General features: G+C 40.0%; 1 protein-coding gene across 3 annotated transcripts in view; it reads left to right on the plus strand.

Moving 5' to 3' along the window:
- PHKA2 (phosphorylase kinase regulatory subunit alpha 2) overlaps positions 1 to 18710 on the plus strand; it is a 43309-nt gene that overhangs the window by 8657 nt on the left and 15942 nt on the right. Inside the window, exons 6-22 of one of the 3 annotated variants that reach the window (XM_065677352.1) lie at positions 519 to 599; positions 2748 to 2846; positions 3168 to 3314; positions 3535 to 3588; positions 4146 to 4268; positions 6353 to 6448; positions 7896 to 8003; positions 8639 to 8717; positions 9370 to 9504; positions 11343 to 11452; positions 13219 to 13252; positions 13680 to 13790; positions 14247 to 14325; positions 15195 to 15358; positions 16002 to 16175; positions 17346 to 17434; positions 18326 to 18459. In XM_065677352.1, the coding sequence (XP_065533424.1) occupies positions 519 to 599; positions 2748 to 2846; positions 3168 to 3314; positions 3535 to 3588; positions 4146 to 4268; positions 6353 to 6448; positions 7896 to 8003; positions 8639 to 8717; positions 9370 to 9504; positions 11343 to 11452; positions 13219 to 13252; positions 13680 to 13790; positions 14247 to 14325; positions 15195 to 15358; positions 16002 to 16175; positions 17346 to 17434; positions 18326 to 18459 (1817 nt within the window). Of the gene's footprint in view, positions 1 to 518; positions 600 to 2747; positions 2847 to 3167; positions 3315 to 3534; positions 3589 to 4145; positions 4269 to 6352; positions 6449 to 7895; positions 8004 to 8638; positions 8718 to 9369; positions 9505 to 11342; positions 11453 to 13218; positions 13253 to 13645; positions 13791 to 14246; positions 14326 to 15194; positions 15359 to 16001; positions 16176 to 17345; positions 17435 to 18325; positions 18460 to 18710 lie in introns of all 3 variants that reach the window. The other 2 variants (XM_065677351.1, XM_065677353.1) reach the window with 2 other exon arrangements.

Consider the following 18710-nt stretch of genomic DNA (forward strand, 5'->3'; position numbering starts at 1 on the left):
AACAGAACCCGTCAGTACTTTGCATTGTGAGCAGCATGTAGGAGATGGTGGGAGGGCTGTGAAAGATTAACTGCTGCCTTGGTGACGTATACTTGTTATATCATAATGATAGCTTTTCTTTACTGATCATTAAAAATATATCCTGATGTCTCATTAAAATCTTACGGGACTTTCTAAAAAGAGCAAAGTGGTTATAAACTTCCTGGAAAGTGCCAAGTTGAAGGGGCACAGGGAGAGAAGCATGCACAGGTGAAAAGATAAAGAGTTTTATGTACTGTGAAGACAGTGATTCATGAATGTAGACCTGGTCCTGCTAGGATATGTTTTTATGTGCTGCTCTTCAAGCCCAAGGAGGAGCTCTTTAGGGACTTGGAGCATTTTTGTTTGGTTTTGGTTTTGATTTGTTAAGGCAAATAAACTGATTTCATACAGGGGTCTGGTTTTGTTGTGGGACAAGGGAGGAAAACACTGGTTTTGTATATAATCATGCCAAATTTTTCTTGATCATGTTGTTGCAGGATTATGGAATTTGGGAACGTGGTGATAAGACAAACCAGGGCATCCCTGAACTGAACGCAAGCTCTGTAGGGATGGCCAAAGTAAGAACGTCATCCTGACACCACCTTCGTGGCTGTTCTGTCGTGCTGAAGGGCTCTGACAAACCTGATGGCTTCCTTTGCATAGTCTTCTTGGCCACTGCGATAATTAACTGATTGTATAAGAATTTTTGTTCAGGTGTGAGAGAGTATTTTTTAGTGTTAAATCATTGTGGTAATGGCTTTCATTGAAGGACCTCAGCACAGTTGTTCTGGGCATTGCAAGAAGGGTACCAGATTCATTGAGCCATGAATCTGATAAATTCAGTGAGGTGCAGTGCCTCTGGTTTTCTGTCCCTTCTTTCTTAATTTTCCAGCCCCAGTATTATATGTGATATTTTCATGGTAAGATTAGGTCAGATGTAAATCGTGAAAAGCAGCAGAGTATCAGTCTAAGAAATTATTCACAAGTAATTTAGAAAGAGATATGGGTAAGGATGTACTGAAAAGAAAGTGGGTATTTCTGGTTCCCCCATAACACAAGGTCACGGAGATACTAAATGAAGCTCAGAAGGCCATGAATGTAAATATGCAGTTGACAACTACCTTTTTTACATGGTGTCTAGGTGGCTCACACGAGCTAATTGCCATAAAGGTCAAAGGTGTAGTAGCATTTCAGCAAGATTTATTAGTTACCAAGACCTTGGGGGCTGCAAGAGAGAGTAACTGCTGGTCTTGGCCACAGTACAGTCGAATAGTGGTTGGGTAGTGTCCATGGGGGAGGTTATTCTTTAAGTGTCCAGGGGGAGGTTATTCTTTAAGTGTCCAGGGGGAGGTTATTCTTTAAGTGTCCAGTATGAGTGTTTTTGCCCTGAATATTCTGGCATGGGTTGCTGTGGTCTCTGCATGACTTCTGGGCACACTGATGTCAGGACAGTCTGCAGGACTGACTGCACAGCTTGGCTTCTCTGTGGCTCTGAGTTCAGTAAAAGTGCTGTTTGGGATGAGGACTGGGGGAGGCGTGCTGGTGGTGCTGCTGAGGAGGTGTAAGGTAGATGTTTTTTCTTTAATCTGCCTCAGGACTCATCCTTCCTCTTAACATTTCTCTCCCATATCTGCTTTGTGTGGCTCTCTGTGGCAGCAGTACCGCACACAGAGCATATGCCTTTGAGTGGATCTCAGTGTTTTTTCTGTACCCGTGGTCCCAGCTATGAGTTCCTCAATGGGCTTTTCTGCTGCTATCAGGAAAATCTGCTGCTGTAGTGCTCTGCTAGAGAGAGGCACTCTATAGAGCCAGTAAACCAACTTCCAGCTGTGTTGGAAGAAGAAAAATACACTTGCGCCTCTGCAGAGACATAAGGCAAGTTGTGCTGTGCAGTCTGTGTCAGAGATTGACATTACCTTGAAGCTGCAGGGCAAAAATGGGTGTGGAGGAGCATTCAGTGCTACTGCAACCCTGTGAATATGCATTTCAGAGGAAGGTTCTGCTAGCCTGGCTATGGCCGTCTGGTCCTGGACCTCTCCTTGCCACATTCCCTGTGTGGTGCTGCACACCCCACTTCTTCAAAGCCAGGTTTTGTAGCCTGCTGGGTTAAAGTGGCAGTGTCCAAATGAAGTCAGTGTTTGGGCTGCTGCTGTCTTTGCTGGGCAAATGCATTATGGCCGAGAGGTATGAGATGTGATGATTCACCTGTTGACATAGAGCATGCTGTGCCTCAGTTGGCTCTGGAGAGAGCAGATGTCTCATTTCTGTTTCCTTTGGAAATGATACTATCAGAGAGACGGCAGTGCTTTCTTCTCAGAGCAGCTGCCTCTGCTGATTCTGGGTTGCCTTGAGCAAGCCTTCCTCTTTGAACAGCTATGGCGCAGGAGGAGTTGAAAGGCCACTGAATGGGGGTTATTTTGGAATACAGCATTTATTACTAAGTATTTCAATGTTTAGATATTATCTCAGTGGAAGCCCAGCTCCCCATTGTTTTGCTTTGCCTTTAAATTGTAAGACGGATCACCAACACATCAGCCCTGTATCCTACTAGCAGGAGGACAGAAATACTGTTTCTAAAGTATTGCCAAGCATCTCTTTGAAGATGAAAAAATGTCTGTGAGCAAACTTCTGTCTTATTTTCCTTCAGAGGATAAGCACAGGTCCTAGAGTGTATACTTGGCTTAAAATGTATTTAATGATTTTTGGCTGTTCGTGTGTTTTTGAAGGCTGCTTTGGAAGCAATTGATGAACTAGATCTTTTTGGAGCTCATGGAGGACACAAATCAGTGATTCATGTTCTTCCTGATGAAGTAGAACATTGTCAGGTAAAAAATAGTCTTCTCTTTCCTTTGCTAGGGCAAACCCCAGCATCTCTCTCCTTTTTGTTTTTAAATGAAATCTTGATTAACTGGACCAAGAACTTAATATAATAAGGGTGGCTTCAGACTATGCTTTTCACCCTGTTTCTAGTAGATCATGTGAAAGTGAGTGTTACGAAGATTCTTGTTCTAACTCAGTTAAACATAATTATGCAATGATTTTTCTGTCTTTGCAAATACTATAGTCTATTCCATTTGTACTTGACATAATCTTTTGAAGTAGGTAAATTGTGTTACATCCCTTTCTTCTGTTCTTGTTTTGTTCAGTCTATTCTATACTCCATGTTGCCAAGGGCATCCACATCAAAGGAGATAGATGCTGGCCTTCTGTCTATTATTTCTTACCCAGCTTTTGCAGTGGAGGATCTAAACCTGGTTAATGTAACCAAGAGTGAAATCATATCCAAATTGCAGGTAAGGAATTCCTTTTGTTTTTATTTTCCAAAGGTAAAGAGAAGCAGAACCTCATTTTCTTAACCAGTAATCCTAATTAGATAGGGGTTATCTGTGCGGGGAAGAGAGGAAGGAAAATCCCTAAGTGCCACTTAAAACTCAGCACATACTTTTATGCTGATGTTAGTCTGTGAGGAAGAACAGTATGTGAAGTTTTGTGTATCTTTGTCTGTCTTTACAGGGCCGCTATGGCTGCTGTCGCTTTCTCCGAGATGGTTACAAGACACCCAGAGAGGTACTTCTGATGTGTATTTCAGTTAGGCATTAGGAAGAACTTAATTTCTTGCTTATAGACATTTATTGTGTCATTTACATGAAGGGATGAAGTTCTGTATTGCTGTTAAGACACCTTTGAATATGGATTTTGGATTTGGAGGCAATCCAGGTGTCCATCCTAGAAATGACACACATCTGAGGAGGTTAAGGGTTTGAAAAACAATTATTAATAACAGAACTTAATTCTGTAAGAAATTAACCCTTAGATATGCTTGTGGTGCCTAAGCAGAAGTGGTGGCTGAAGTGTCCCAGAGTATCTTTGAACTGAGGCAGAGCCAAGATTATTTGGGTGACACCTAGATTCTGAGACTGGGAAGGGTTGATTTGTCTAGGGAACAATTACATGAGTTTGAAACTGAATGTGAAAAAGAAGTTAAGAGTCTACATCGGAACTATTCCTGGTGGTTTTATTGGCTTCTTGGTTGTAACTACTTGGATAAAATAGGTTGCTATTATGCTTGGAATATGAGTGACTAATTCAGCAGTGTGACTAAACAAGTATAATTGAATTTATAGGATCCAAGCAGGCTGCACTACGATCCTGCTGAACTCAAGCTCTTTGAGAATATTGAATGTGAGTGGCCGGTATTCTGGACATACTTCCTAATTGATGGAGTATTCAATGAGGATAAAATTCAGGTAAGGAAAGAAGAAATCACAGTCAGTGGAAATGCAAAGCCATTTACCCATGGTATTTTGTAGCTTTCTCCATGTTTATTTTAGGTATCAGTTGGGTACCCCATCAGCAGGATTGGAGTAGTCATCAGCCAATTTTATCTTCCTGGGGAGTTCCTTGGTACTTCTTTCCCAATTACTTCAGGATGAGACCACCTTCTTTTTCCTGTGACCTCTGTGGGTTGGCTGCTGAAAACAAGATTCACAGTACTTTTAGTCCTTCTGTACGTTCAGGGAGATTTGTGGTTGGATTACGGAGAGCCATTTCATTTTCATGAATTCCCTAAGTTACTTCATGCTTTTACTGTGTCAAGCATCCAGTGGTCAGGGAAGCTAAAGTGACTGTAGCCTTCCAAAGTTTATAGTGGCACCTGGAGAATATCGGTGAATTAAGGAGCAACATGTAGCCAGAACTAAATGCATTCATATCAGGACTTCTGTAGGTTGGTGGCTTGAAGGAAATAAAAACTTAATGTAATCTTAAAAATCGCGTAGTATCAGAGAATCACAGAATCCCAAGGGTTGGAAGGGACCTCAAAAGATCATCTAGTCCAACCCCCCTGCAAGAGCAGGGTAACCTACAGTACATCACACAGGAACTTGTCCAGGCGGGCCTTGAATATCTCCAGTGTAGGAGACTCCACAACCCCCCTGGGCAACCTGTTCCAGTGCTCTGTCACTCTTACAGTAAAGAAGTTCTTCCTGATGTTAACGTGGAACTTCCTATGTTCCAGTTTACACCCATTGCCCCTTGTCCTATCACTGGATATCACTGAAAAAAGCCTAGCTCCATCATCCTGACACCTACCCTTCACATATTTGTAAACATTGATGAGGTCACCCCTCAGTCTCCTCTTTTGCAAGCTAAAGAGACCCAGCTCCCTCAGCCTCTCCTCATAAGGGAGATGTTCCACTCCCTTCATCATCTTTGTGGCTCTGCGCTGGACTCCTTCAAGCAATTCCCTGTCCTTCTTGAACAGAGGGGCCCAGAACTGGACGCAATGCAGATTGTTAAACATAACCCCTTAAAAATAAAATGGCATCAGAAACAAAACAGTGGATTTCAGACCCAGAAGCCTTCTTTATGTACCAGATGTTGTAAATGAAATGAAATGCTTACTGGGACTAGAAATGTAAGTTGCTTTCCTGAACCCAGGAAAATAGTCTGGTAGAGAGAGAAAAATGGCATTATTTCATGAGGGGGAAAATCAGAAAGTTTACTGACACTTCAGTCATGTCAATGAAATACCACTTCTCAAAGCAGTCTCTGGAACTTAGTTTTATCTGGGGCAGTATCCTTGGTGTGTTTCACTCAGAAAGGGATGGCAGAAATAGGCAGGTACTGGTAGTTTTTGAAAACAGCTTCCTGGTAGGTAAAAGCTTGTAATGGAATGGTTAACAAATGGAACAAAATAAGTGATCTGGTAAAAGGAACATTAAATATTGTTTATTTTGTATCACTCTGGTATTCCTCGGTGTAATATACATAAAACAAAAACAAGAGGATTTTCTGTTCAGTTAACAGTTTTAAACAGTTTAAATCAACTTTTTAAGTTCTCCCTGGGCAAATTTTTAAGCAAATCAGTTGAATTGATTTCCCAGTCCTGCAAAGCAGAATTCAGAAAATCATAGACAAATGTGCATGGCAGAAAGATAATAATTTATACACCTTACACTTCTGTAAGTCCTGACATCCATGTCACTGCATTGTCATCCATTGCAAATTCCATGTGGGATTTGTTCCAGTGACTTCTTGATAGGAATATGTAAGAAGTTTGTACTGCAGTGATGTGTTATAGATTAAAGATGTATGTTCATGTTTCTGAGACTGAGAATATTGAGATGTTGGAACAGTCTCTGAGAATTTGAACCCTGATCTTCCATCAGCAAGCTGTGATTTTTTCCCTTCCTCTCCCCACCCCCCCCCCCCCCTTTTTTTTTTTATGAGCTTTCAGCAGAAGCATACTGCTGGAAAGTCCTAAAATTTTACAGTTCTGGTTGTGCTGATTGTAATGTAATCTTTCACTCTTTTCAAAAATATTTTTTAGGTACAAGAGTATAGAGAGGCTCTGGAAGGAATACTTATTAGAGAGAAGAATGGAATAGTGCTGATGCCTGAACTGTATGCAGTGCCTCCAGAAAAGGTATTGTGAAAATGCAGCATCCACTTGAGTGTGCAAAACATAGACACCAAGATGAGTGTCAGTTTTATTGCTGTCCTGCAGGTGATAAACCTAAACCAGCAATAAAAAGACTACTGTACATTTAAAAACTAAAAGATCTCTCACAGCTCCCACTGAGAAATAGTAAATTTTAGGCTTCAAATGATAACAGTTTTTACTTGGGAATCTGGGTGACTATGGAAATATTAGAGCAGGTCTAAAGCTTTAAATCCTTCCAGCAAGACATAATACTTAAGAAGTGCCAATGCTGACTTAGGAACTGAAGATCAAAGAAGGAATAAAGCATAGACTGTCCTACTGTCTAGTCTGTTGATTGATTGTGCTCCTTTTCCAGAGCTTGTATGTGAGGGAGAAACAGATTTCAGAGAGGTGGAATAGGGTTTAGGCTGAGTTTTTTGTTTGGCTTGTTTGTTTTTTTCATTTGGTTTGGTTTTTTTCCACCCCTTTTCCCCGCACTTCTTGCTATTACTATTTACCTGATTCTCCCACTATGACAGAGAAATTCAGATGAGCTTATGTGCTCTTCCATGCTGTTTGCCTTTGTATTCCTCCCTGCCACCTTCTTCCCCTGCTCCAGACTTCTCAGCCCTCACTCACTAAGGGTGTGCAGCCCCCTAGCTTGGTCTGAGTTTGGGCAAGTAGTGTCAACAGCTGATGTCTTGCTCGCAGATTTGAGGTGGAAACTCTGAATTGCCTTCCTAGTGGGAACAACCATGTAAGAGTTCACAGCTGCCTTGTGAATTTTGTTATGATGATGATGATCTGATGAACATGCCAAATAAAGAAGGTAGATTTTGCCTGTCATTTATGAGTTTTAAAATGGGTACTGTAAAGATGTTACCAAGGAGGATTTTTCCTCCACCCTCAGTAGATCTGTATGCTGCAAAAGCAAAGCAGTTTTTCTAAATTTAGAGGAGTCTACTTTTAAGTTTTGCATTGACCAGTCTTGTTAACACAGGAAAGGTAGAACAGCCTTCATTTTTGGAAAGCACCTTTACTTCAGGAAACTAGGTAGACATCAGTTAAGTTCAAGGATCATCTTGCAAGGGCTTGGGAAGCAGATGCACAATTACCTACAAGCTGCCTAGAGGGAAGGCAGCAGAGGCATGATGAGAAGAAAGGGGAAGTGCTAACACCAAAGCTGTAATTACACAGAGAATACCCATTCACCCTCCAGCTTCAAAGGTGTGTGTGTGTGTGTGTGTGCGCATATGTATGAAAAGGAAGCATAGTTCTTGTCCCAGAAAATGTGCAACCTCCAAAATAATAAAACCAAGAAATCTCAATGTCAGTAATAATGGGAGGTTAGAAAGGGTAGATGAGAGACCATAATTTTTAAATACTTCCACGTAATTTATTGTTCTTCAGAACTTTATGGTAATTTTTCTTGCTATGCATTTGTTTTCAGGTGGATGAGGAGTACGAAAATCCTCACTCAGTGGATCGTGTCCCAGTGGGAAAGTTGCCTCATCTTTGGGGCCAATCGCTGTATGTCCTTAGCTGCCTGCTAGCAGAGGTAATCATTTATTGTACAGTAGGTGGGCTTGTGTGTCGTTTTGTTTTAAGTTGGCTTGGGTTTTAAGAACAGTTTGGTTGACAGGTAGGGGACAATGTGTTTTCTAGTAGAAACATGTACATGAACCATGGAAGGATGACTGAGCTTTCAAAAGCTTTTTTTCTTACCTCATACACAGCTACGCAATTGTCTGTTTCTAATCAAGCTGAGTAAGTTGTCATATTGTTAGGCTACGGGAATATGCCCAGGCTGACTTGGCTGCCCCATAGCTAGGATCTGGAACATCTTCAAACTCCTCTAGGCTACGCATTAGTCTGTGGCATAAGGTGCCTACAGAGCTGTCCCATATTAGCCATGGACTTGTTAGAAGAACAACTGAATAAAAATAAAAGATCACTGGCCTGGTGAAATGGTGTCATTTGCTGAAACTCTAAACCGAGAAATCTGCCCATGCAGATTGTGTCAGTCATAACCATTTTCTTCCTGTTCCTAAAAGTATTGCAGCCATTATTTTTATTTGCTATACTACTTAGTGGACAAGTTGGATAAACCAGGCATTGAGTCCTGCCCTCCTGGTAAAATCAGAATCCTTTTAGTTAATTTTTGTTTCTTTCTTTCTCTTGCATTTATTCTAGGGTTTTCTTGCTGCAGGTGAAGTTGATCCCTTAAATAGGAGATTTTCCACTGGACTTAAACCTGATGTTGTGGTGCAAGGTGAGGGAGTTTTCTGAACATTCTGAGTGAATTGGACCGTGTGATGGTGAAGTCTCTATGTACAGGAAAGAAGACAGACATGATTAAAAATAATGTGCATTTTGCATTGGTTGTAGATGTTTTGATGATAGCGTGACAAGGAGAAAGGGGTTGTTTGCCTGGCTGCCTTTTTCCAGAGGGAAGGTCAAGTTTAACAAACTTTTATTTTTTAAATATTTGTTTAAGTTTTAAGGCCTGTCAGGGGCTGGAGAGCAGCAACCTGCATCTTGCAGCAACATGGAAAATCTTGGTGAATTCTAGAAGAGGCAAGGGCTGCAAGAAGGAGCAGGACTGGTAGGAGACAAGTCAGTTAAGTTTCTGAGCAGCCCTTTTTGGAAGAACCAGGGAGCAGTGAACAGGGAGGATCTCTGTACACAGAGATGAGGCAGACAGACTTACGTCTGCTGCAGGGAGTGGCTTCTTTAGTTAGTGCAGGAATAGCCAAAACCAGAAAATTAAGTAGAGCAAAAGCACCAGCTGATCAGAACCTAAAGGCTTTTCAGGGGCCTGTTCTGGGAAAGCAACCAGCTCATTTTATCAGGAGCAGCCTTTGTCAGTGACACTGTGGTCTGGGCAGGTGCTTGTTCTTCCTAATTTGTTTTCTTTTATGCAGTAACTGTTTTGGCTGAATCTAATCAAATTAAGAGTCTCTTGCAAGACCATGGAATCCATGTTCAGAGCATTGCTGATATCCATCCACTCAGAGTACAGCCAGCTCGCATCCTGAGTAACCTCTACACCATGCTTGGTAGGTATTTGGACATGGAAGCCTCTCTCTACTGCTGTGCAAGATATGCTTTTAAGGGTGGTGGTTTGTTGTTTGTTTCTCTCAGTTTCTTTGATTTAATTTTTCCAACAGGAAAAAAAGTTGCCTCATTAGAAAAGGTGTCCAAAAAACAAGTTTTCCTGTGCCCTAAGAGTCAGGCAAGAACTGACTCTTTTTCTGTCCTGCGGGAAGTACTTGCACAGAGAAACTGGCTTTAGAAAATATGCCTAGAAAAAGACACAAAAAAAGCAAATGTTGAGTACTTTCTGGTTTAAGTCTGGAAATAGCAATGCAGTTGCCGTTCTACCAGCAGACACCTGGGAGGTTTTCTGCTCCAAGCCAGGGAAGCTGTGCTGCTATTAAGGCATCTTTGGGTCGTCAGGTTCTTGCTAATGTTCCTTCCAATTCTCAGTTGAGTTGAGCTGCTGAAGCACTCTGTGTTGCAAGCCGAGAAGCCTTCAGGGCTTTTCTAGACACAGGACTTCAAACATGTTCCAGTTCCTCAGCAGTGGCCCTAGAGGCCCATTTTCCTCAGAGCCTGGCAGTTGTATTAAATAAATACCCCAAAACTCTGACTAGTTCTAGTTATTGAAAATATTTTGATAACTGTCTCTTTTGATAATTCTTGCTGGAATGAAGGTGGTCTTGGTAGAAAATTTGTTACATGTATTCCTAACTGAATTTGGTTTTACAACTTTAAGCGTGCCAGCAACTCGTAACTCAAAATTATGAATGTTACTACACAGTAAAATTGAGGTGGGGTAAATCAGCACTGGTACATTCCTTTGCAGCATGGACAAGGGAACCATATCATGCTTCTCTGTCAGTCAGGAGCATGTTACCATGGCAATGTGGTTACAAATAATGGTGAGGGAGACCATGAGAGCATGGGGTAGGTTTGGGGTTTTTTGTTGTTGTGGTGGTGGTTTTTGTTGTTTGGGTTTGTTTTTTTTTTTACTTTTAACAGAAAGTTGTTTGGATGTTTCCAAAGGAGAACTTACTTAGAGTGTGAACTTCACTCTCCAGTAAATTCCCTTTCCAGTAAAGCGGAATTACAGGTGCCGTTTTGGGGAGAGAGCCTGTCTCTTTATCAAAAAAATCTTTTTACAAATGAAATGTTTGCAGGGCTTTGCTGAAGCTTACATTTATTTCATAATAGCTTTTTTTCAGTGGTGGGGAAATGAGCAGGATGACTTAGCATGTTGGTGTATTGTTTTTAACGCTGACTTCTCTGGGAATTTCCACAGTGGTATTTTTTTCAGACACCTGGTTGTTTGGCTCATATCCCTTGACAGATAGAGTCAAGTCAGCTCCTGGCTGCTGGAGCAAGGAATGTAGTGTGAATTATTCACAAATAAGCTCTACTGAAAAAAGTGAAATTTATTGGGTTGATGAAAAGAATGAAGATCTGTCTTTGTATTTGGATGTACTTTGTATTTGCCCTCTGTGGGCAAGAGTTTTTAAGATTCTGCGGTGAATTGTAATTCTGCACTGCAATTTCTGTTGTCTGTTGATGGCCTTGTTTTTGAAAGGGCATACCTCATGTTCTTTTGGTAGAGAAACTTCAGGTGCTAAGCAATGCCTGTAATTAAAAGTCTCAATCCCGTGGTCAGTGAAGCCAAGATTTTATTTTTAGTTGGGCCTTTGAAGAAGTCCAGCTATTATTTTGGTGGTTGCGACAAAATGGACCAGTCTGTAGCATCTCGCTCTGTTACCTGTCTTCTGCCTTACTGGTATCAATGAATGTCTAAAATGGTTGTTGTGGAAAAGCACACAGGAAATATTAGGTGAGACCTTTTACCTTTCTCTTTTCTTCACAGGCCGGAACAAGAACATGAAACTAAGTGGACGGCCACACCGACATATTGGAGTGTTGGGCACCTCCAAGCTGTATGTGATAAGAAATCAAATATTTGCTTTTACCCCTCAGGTGAGCATTTAAAGCTGACAGGGAAATTACTGCTTACTTAATGGCTAATCATTAGTGTAGCACTTAGCTTTTACATGCTGTCACTCAACTGTAGGTAGAACAGGGATGATAAAGCAGATGTGCTTTTCTTTGTGGTTTTTTTTTTAATAGCATTGGATGATCAGCATGGTAGGAGTGCTGATAAATCTCCCTTCTGTCATACAGAGTCTGGCTTCTTTGGCTTCTGGTGTAGAAGAACACAGCAAATCAATAGTACAGAGTTGTTACTGAACTCTGCCTGAACCAACATTCCAGCTAATGAAGCAGTTTCTCCAGAAATAGGTCATTTAATGTATCTTCCTACTGATCGCCTTGGTGGAAAATTTAGTTTCACTAAGTGTGCCAAGTACTGTGACCCCCAAGAGACTAAGATGTGATCTGTTCATTATAATGTTGAAATGGTCAATAGGGCTGACAAAGGAATGTTCTGTCTTTATTTTTCTGAATTAATGGCTCTTATTTGTATATTTAATGAAATATGACACACTTATTCCTGTAGACTTATTCTAGCAGTTGGTCAAGGGGTCACCTACTACAAACGTGCAACTGGAGTAGGATATAGAATGCTCACACCCTCCTATATAGATGCTTGACTAATGTAGTCCTTAAATTCCAGTGGAAGACATGTTCAGTGAATTCCATAGATGGCTTCTGCAGTCCTTCATGATGTCCAAACAACATCAGATTTACTGCAAAAAATGTGGATCCACCTGGAATCTTGCCATGTATCAAGTACTTATTGACGTATTCCAAAATGGCATTTATCCTGCTGAGTTAAACTAAAATCTCCGTAACATTTTTGCTTTACTTTGTAGCCAGACATTTCCCCTGAACTTTTTTGTTGAGGGGGGTGGGATTAATGTTTAATTTCACCTTCCTAAAGTTAGCATTTAACTCATCTCTGTTGATCTTGACACATGTCCACAAATTTTGTGGCGCTTTTTAGTTTGTATTTCATTGTGTTCTCTAATGAAAATATTGATTGAAAATATTGAAGCGTGGGGCAAAGGCTTGACCCATTAAAATGCCTTCTCCTTCTGAAGAAATAGTTAATAACTACTGTTTTGAGAACAATTTTCAAGCAGTTCTGCCTTCTCAGGTGTTTTTTCTTCAGCTCACTAGTGTGAACATTTGAAAATTGAGAGATGTCAGCCACTTTCTTGTGCCTACCATCTGGTTGCTCCCAAAGAAGGAAATTGGACTCATTTGCTGAGATTGGTTTTAGTTATGATTGTTTGGCCATCGTGCTTTACAATTTTGTAATCATCTTGGCATTCTCAAATTGGCTTTGTTTTCCTGTGCTTCCAGGCACTGGAATTGGCTTGACTGGTCTATGTTATCCTGGCTCTTCCTCTTCAAAGTGTGTTTGCTTCTCTCTGGATTTTTGGGACTTTTTTGTCTTGAATTATCAAAACTAATTGCAAGTGGCTCAGGGATTTATTTGGCTAGTTCCTTAAGTTCTGTGAAGTAATTCCTCTGCACTTTGTCAGCTTGAATTTACGTGCTCACCCCTCCTCAAGACCAGTGTCTTTCCTTAACTTTTTTTGTGGCTGCTTTGTCACGCTTTCCATTGTTTGTCTACTTTTTTTGGTTTCCAGCTCCTAAAGTAGCCGAATAGTCTCTTACTGTGATTCTTGGCTTTTCTCTGTAGTGGGAGCAGCACACTTTACCACTGTACATTTAATGTACCTTTTTTACATGGTAACTGCTAGCTTTTCTGCTTTCAGCTTGACTTTCAGATTGCTCCCAAGAGACATACAGGTACCAGTTCCCAGTCCTCAGCATGCACTTAAGTCTGTTTATTGGGTTTGTTGCTATTGTTAGCTTTCTCTTCCACATTTAGAGTACTTCCATCTTCCAGACCATAGGTTACTGTAATTCATCACTGGGAAGATTCTACTTCATGGGTGTGATTGGTTACTTTTTATTTGTATGGCTTACTTCTTTCACAGTCAGCCTCCAAGTGTAAGCAAATGGTTTCTGCTGAAGCATGGATTTCTTTTTCACATTCACAGGCCTTATTAGGTTAATTCATGCAGTCTTTGTTGTGGTCAAGAGTAGCTTATATGGCTTTTGTAAATGATTTAAAAGAGGACATGGAAAAAAAAAAGAGTACTGACAGATACTCATATGCTATATTTCTTTGTTCTCTAGTTTACTGACCAGCATCACTTCTATCTGGCCCTAGACAATCAGATGATTGTGGAGATGCTGAAGATAGAGCTGGCGTACCTCACTTCTTGTTGGAGGATGACAGGGAGACCAACCCTGACATTTCCCATCACCCACACAATGCTTGGTAAACCTGATTTTCTGTTTCAAGCAGGGCAGATTAAGGCAGGGGGAATAAGATGGAAGTCAGTTTGAGAAGAGACATTTCAAAATCTGAATTCCAATATCAAAAATGCAGTTTAACTTCCTCAAGTGTGTGCTGAATTTGGATGATATGTTAATATTTCACTTTAATTTTACTCTGCCTTTATATCCTTGCATCTACTCATCATCACCATGCTATTTCTGTCCAAAGAAATGTGATAGAAATCCCTTTGGATCTTTTATAAAGTGGGTTGGATTTTGTCTTGAGAAATCCCCTTTTTTTTGTTTGCTTGTTCGGGTTTTTTTGAATAAGCCAGTATTGATAAGTATTTTAAATTTGTCAGATTTACTTTGTAGAGAACACCTAATAATCCACTTTATGGACATGATAATTCAAAATGTGTTGGTAAGCTTAGACTCTTCTAATACTCTTTTTCAGTTGACGATGGTACTGACATTCATCCTGCAGTTCTTGCCACCATAAGAAAATTAGAGGATGGATATTTTGGAGGTGCCAGGTAATGTCAGAATCCCCAGATAATTCTGCGATTAATTTTTTTTTTTTTTTTAATTAAATCATATGCAATCCTCAATTTTGAACTTGTGATAGTGCACAGACATTGCGCTAGAACTCTGCAAAGAGAGAAGTTTCAGCTTCAGTTGTTATGTGTCAAGCATATGGTAGCTGGACCTCACATGCAGTGGACAAGATCTGTCTCCAAAAGGGGTACCATCTCTGACTGCCATTAATGAATAAGGAAAAATGAATGTCAAACCCTTGGAAATACAAAAACTTGGTCATGGCTGGTCTTCTGGTTTTATGGTGGAATTAAGTTTCACAGTTATTAGAGATCTTTTAAACACAAATTGCATGTACTTGTAAGCTTATTTGTTCCATTTACCCACATATAAGAGCAATTTAATATGATGCCACAATACCTCCCTGTTCTTTCTGCTTGCTCTCTGTCAATCAATATCTTCCCCAGTAATCAGATACGCTTTGTGGTTTTTAGCAGCACTGCAGTTTGGTGTGAAGATACTGATATTCATGGGAACTTCTCAACCGCAGGTCTTTTATACATTATCATTAGAATTTAGGTCTTTGTTCAGGGTTTGTCTTCATACATACAGCACGCTGCATAATTAGACTTTGCGTTAACACCTGTAGGTATCTAGAGCACTAGGTACTCAGTTAGATCTGCTGCTCTTGTTTTACATTTGTTTTTCTCACTATCAGTATCTGCTGCTTTGTAGTTACCAAGGGTGGGTTTAGCAGTTGGTCTTATAAATTTTGGAGGAGTTGTTGAAAACTCAGGGAGTATTACTGTGATCGTCAGGATTAGAATGGTGTATGCTAATGATTTTTGGTGCGTATTCCTGTTTGCAGGGTGAAGATAGGCAAGCTGTCAGAATTTCTTACCACCTCTTTTCATACGCATCTGAGCTTCCTGGATCCAGACTGTGATGTAAAACTGTTTGATGACCCTAACGAAGGCCGCAGTAGTCCCGACAGTGAATATGGAGGCTATTCAGCAGATTTCTGTGGAAAAGGTAGTGGGTTTCCACTTTTTGTTTTGTTTTTTGTTTGTTTTTGTTTGTTTGTTTGTTTTATTTCCCTGCCAGGTTCTATCAACAGAGTCTATTTTGTGCATAGTTGATAGTCGCTCAGGTTTCTTGTGTGTCAGTCTGAGGACAGTACTTGCATGACTTAATTTGGAGAAGGAATTTGTGCATATTCTTCCTACCTTCGTAGTGTGGTGTTGAACAGTAACTGCTGCAGTAAAGCTGAGTCTGGAGAGTCAGCAGATGGGGACTGTGTGAAAGAGGCTAGAGGGAGGAAAAGACTGTGAGAAGTCATAGACCAGAGCTTGTATGGAGGAGATGATGGACTCGTAGACTCATTTTGGTTGGAAAACACCCTTGAGTCCTGTGGACTACTAGCAAGATAGAAACACTTTAACTTCCTTTCAGAGGGAAAACCAGCTTCTTAATGTAACTGTTTTCAGAGTCAAAAACTGATTTTTTATTTTTTTTTTCTTTCCAACTTGTTCAGCTTAGAAATCTCTTGCTTATGATATTCTTGCATTTTTGTGTGCCCTTCTATATAACAAGCATAAAATGGTATGTTTGAAAAGGAAAAAACTGGTAAATTATGATCTTACCTTTAATAAACCTTTTATGTATGTCTCACTAGAAAGCCAGGATGAGCTGGATCAGTATATAAATGATGTCCTGCAGAGTACAGCACTGAAGTCATACCTGCCTCCAACTTCAAAGACTGCAAATCAACCACCTGTGTTCAGTGCAAACCATTCCACAGAAGAGATACTGTCAATAATGGCAAAGACAAAGGGCTTGGAAGTTCCAGGTATTTCTCCCTGTTAGCTGTTCAGTGATAATAACAGAAAGTGTGGTTTGGGTGCTAGAAGGGGCAAGTTCAAGTATTTCAAAATTCTGCTGTTTAAAAAGAACCAGTGTCTTGAGTACATTGCAGTTATCAAGAAATGAGTCTGAAGCTGTTACTGTCATTTTCCCACCATATCCCTGGTCTTGTTGTATAAGCAGATAAGCTGCTATGAAATGTAACATGTAATCAAGGTTAATGGTATGGAAACTGCTACAGCTTCTCAGTTGGATAGAATTTTAGAACTCAAGTCAGTGAGTTCTTTTTCTTTTCTTTTTTTTGTCATTTTTTTTATACAAAGGCAGACAAAATGTATTTTCTTATTTTAGTAAAGTTGTGGTGAAGTGAAATGTTTCAATGCCAGAAAAAAACATATGAATGTTCACGTATTCTCTAAATTTGTAAAAACAAATGGAGTAGAGAGGGAGGACAGATTCTTAATTACTGTAGATTTTTAATAGACTGATGGGAGGTTTTACACCAAAATAGTGCTTTGACTGAATTTGTAAATAGATTCCAACGTATGCATTGTTTTATATTTTGGTATGTAGTATTCAATGCCCTGGTTAAGGGAAAGCTTCCATTAACTTCAGTGGAAATCAGTAATTTTCAAGCTCTTTTGTTAGTCTTTTCTCCCATCTTTCATATGCCACATCATCTGATCCTCTATTGAATTCAACATACAAAGTTGACAGAGAATTAGCCTACATTTAGCATTATCATTTTAATTATGATACCTTACCAGTTAGACCATTTTCTCCAAGTACTTCCTGTTGAAATGTTTAAAACCCTTAGCAGGGTAAGGTCATTGGGCTGTAGGATTTCTGAGGCATAGGCTGCCATAAGAGGTACCAGTTCAGAATGTAAAAATCTCAGGCACTAAATGCTCATCTTGGAAGCTCTTGGAGCAAGCCTGCAAGGTGATAAGGTTCAGAATCTGATCTTGTCCAAGTTCCAAGCACAGGATTTCAGAAGCATTGCCTCTGTATTTTGACTCTTGGAGGTATTTCTGTTGTTTTTACCTACTATAGCTGCTTCATGAAAGTGGTTTTGATTTTTGTGTTACTGAAACAGACTTTTTTGTCTTTTTTTTTTTTGTCTTTTTTTTTTTTTTTTTGTGGCTTTGTTTTCAAGCTATGTCTATGTCTCTGCCCACTAAAGTTCTGAACACACACCGGAAGTCTCTGAATCTTGTTGATAATCCCCATTTCTTTGAGACAAAGGTAAGATGTGGGAATTTTCATGCTGTTTGTCATTTTGGGACCCAATACTGTGTTTTTTCCTGTGTTTCCCAGCCAAACCCTATAAACATTCTCATTTTCCTTCACAGACAAGACATTCTGCCCGAGGGACCAGATAGCTACTCCCTTGTTTTGGAATTTATGTCTGGGTGAAGTTTTCTTGGTTAAATGGACATTATCAAGTGGAAAGTTAACTGTGTGTGCAGTATATATAGGTGCCTATTTTTAAAGGCCAAAGATTAAGTCATTGTCTTTAGTTCTAACTGAACACACAAAGGGAAGAATAGGATGTTCATGGCTTTTAGAGATGTTCTCCAAGCAATGCTGCTTATAGTAATATCTGGGCAGGAGGGGAGTGTGTGAAAGAGTAGGTGTCCTTACAGCGCTGATCAAATCCCACAACAAGGCATGAAGCTTGGAATATTTGTGATGGAAACAAATGCGTTCACAAAGCACCACATATATACAGGTTAGAGATAGTACTCAAAAAGCCCTAAATTGTTTCAGCTAAAAAGAGGTAGTATCCTTCCACTTTCCTCTTTACAGGTGACAGCAAATGACAGGAAAAGCATGCACATAATTTGATTTCCTTTTTTGACATACTTTTTCTTCATTTTGTTCAAAAAATAGCTTTCTTTGTTGATTGAACCAAGACTAGCTACAAAGTTCCATTCTGGGTGCTGTGTTTCCTGGGGATCAATCTCCTTTTCATGTCTGCAGTAGTCTGGCAAGAACTGTGTGATGTATTTCAAGTGCAGAGTTATGTTGCAAGTCTGATATATGTTTTTAATGGGAAGTTACAGTTTGAATTTGATCTGATACTTTTTTCAGGATTATTTCTGATTTTTTTTTTTCATCCATCTTTGTTACCAGGACCGTGGAAATGTTTTGCACTTATCTAAAGATGCTCGTGGTGATCTGGATTGCAGGAAACTTGTTGAGCAGTTGAAGGAATGTCCAACGCTCCATGATCAAGCTGATATCTTGTATATCTTGCATATACTAAAGTGAGTTGTCCAAGTATAAACTTCAGCATCTTTAAGTCTGGTCACAGCTATTGACCAAATAGTCACCAACAGACTCGTGGCTAAGTGAGTGCTCAAGTTAATATGGAAGTTCCTGGTACCAAGGGTTTTGTCCCACATATAGCTGATCTCTGGTGAAGGCCCGCATCCCATGTACTGCTTAATACAAAATATCAGCAGTGTGATCAAAGTCAGGCTGCTTGTTGTTTGTTTGTTAAGGTTAAGCTGTATAA

The sequence above is a fragment of the Lathamus discolor genome, chromosome 4, assembly GCF_037157495.1.
Source record: "Lathamus discolor isolate bLatDis1 chromosome 4, bLatDis1.hap1, whole genome shotgun sequence".
Classification (NCBI taxonomy): domain Eukaryota; kingdom Metazoa; phylum Chordata; class Aves; order Psittaciformes; family Psittacidae; genus Lathamus; species Lathamus discolor.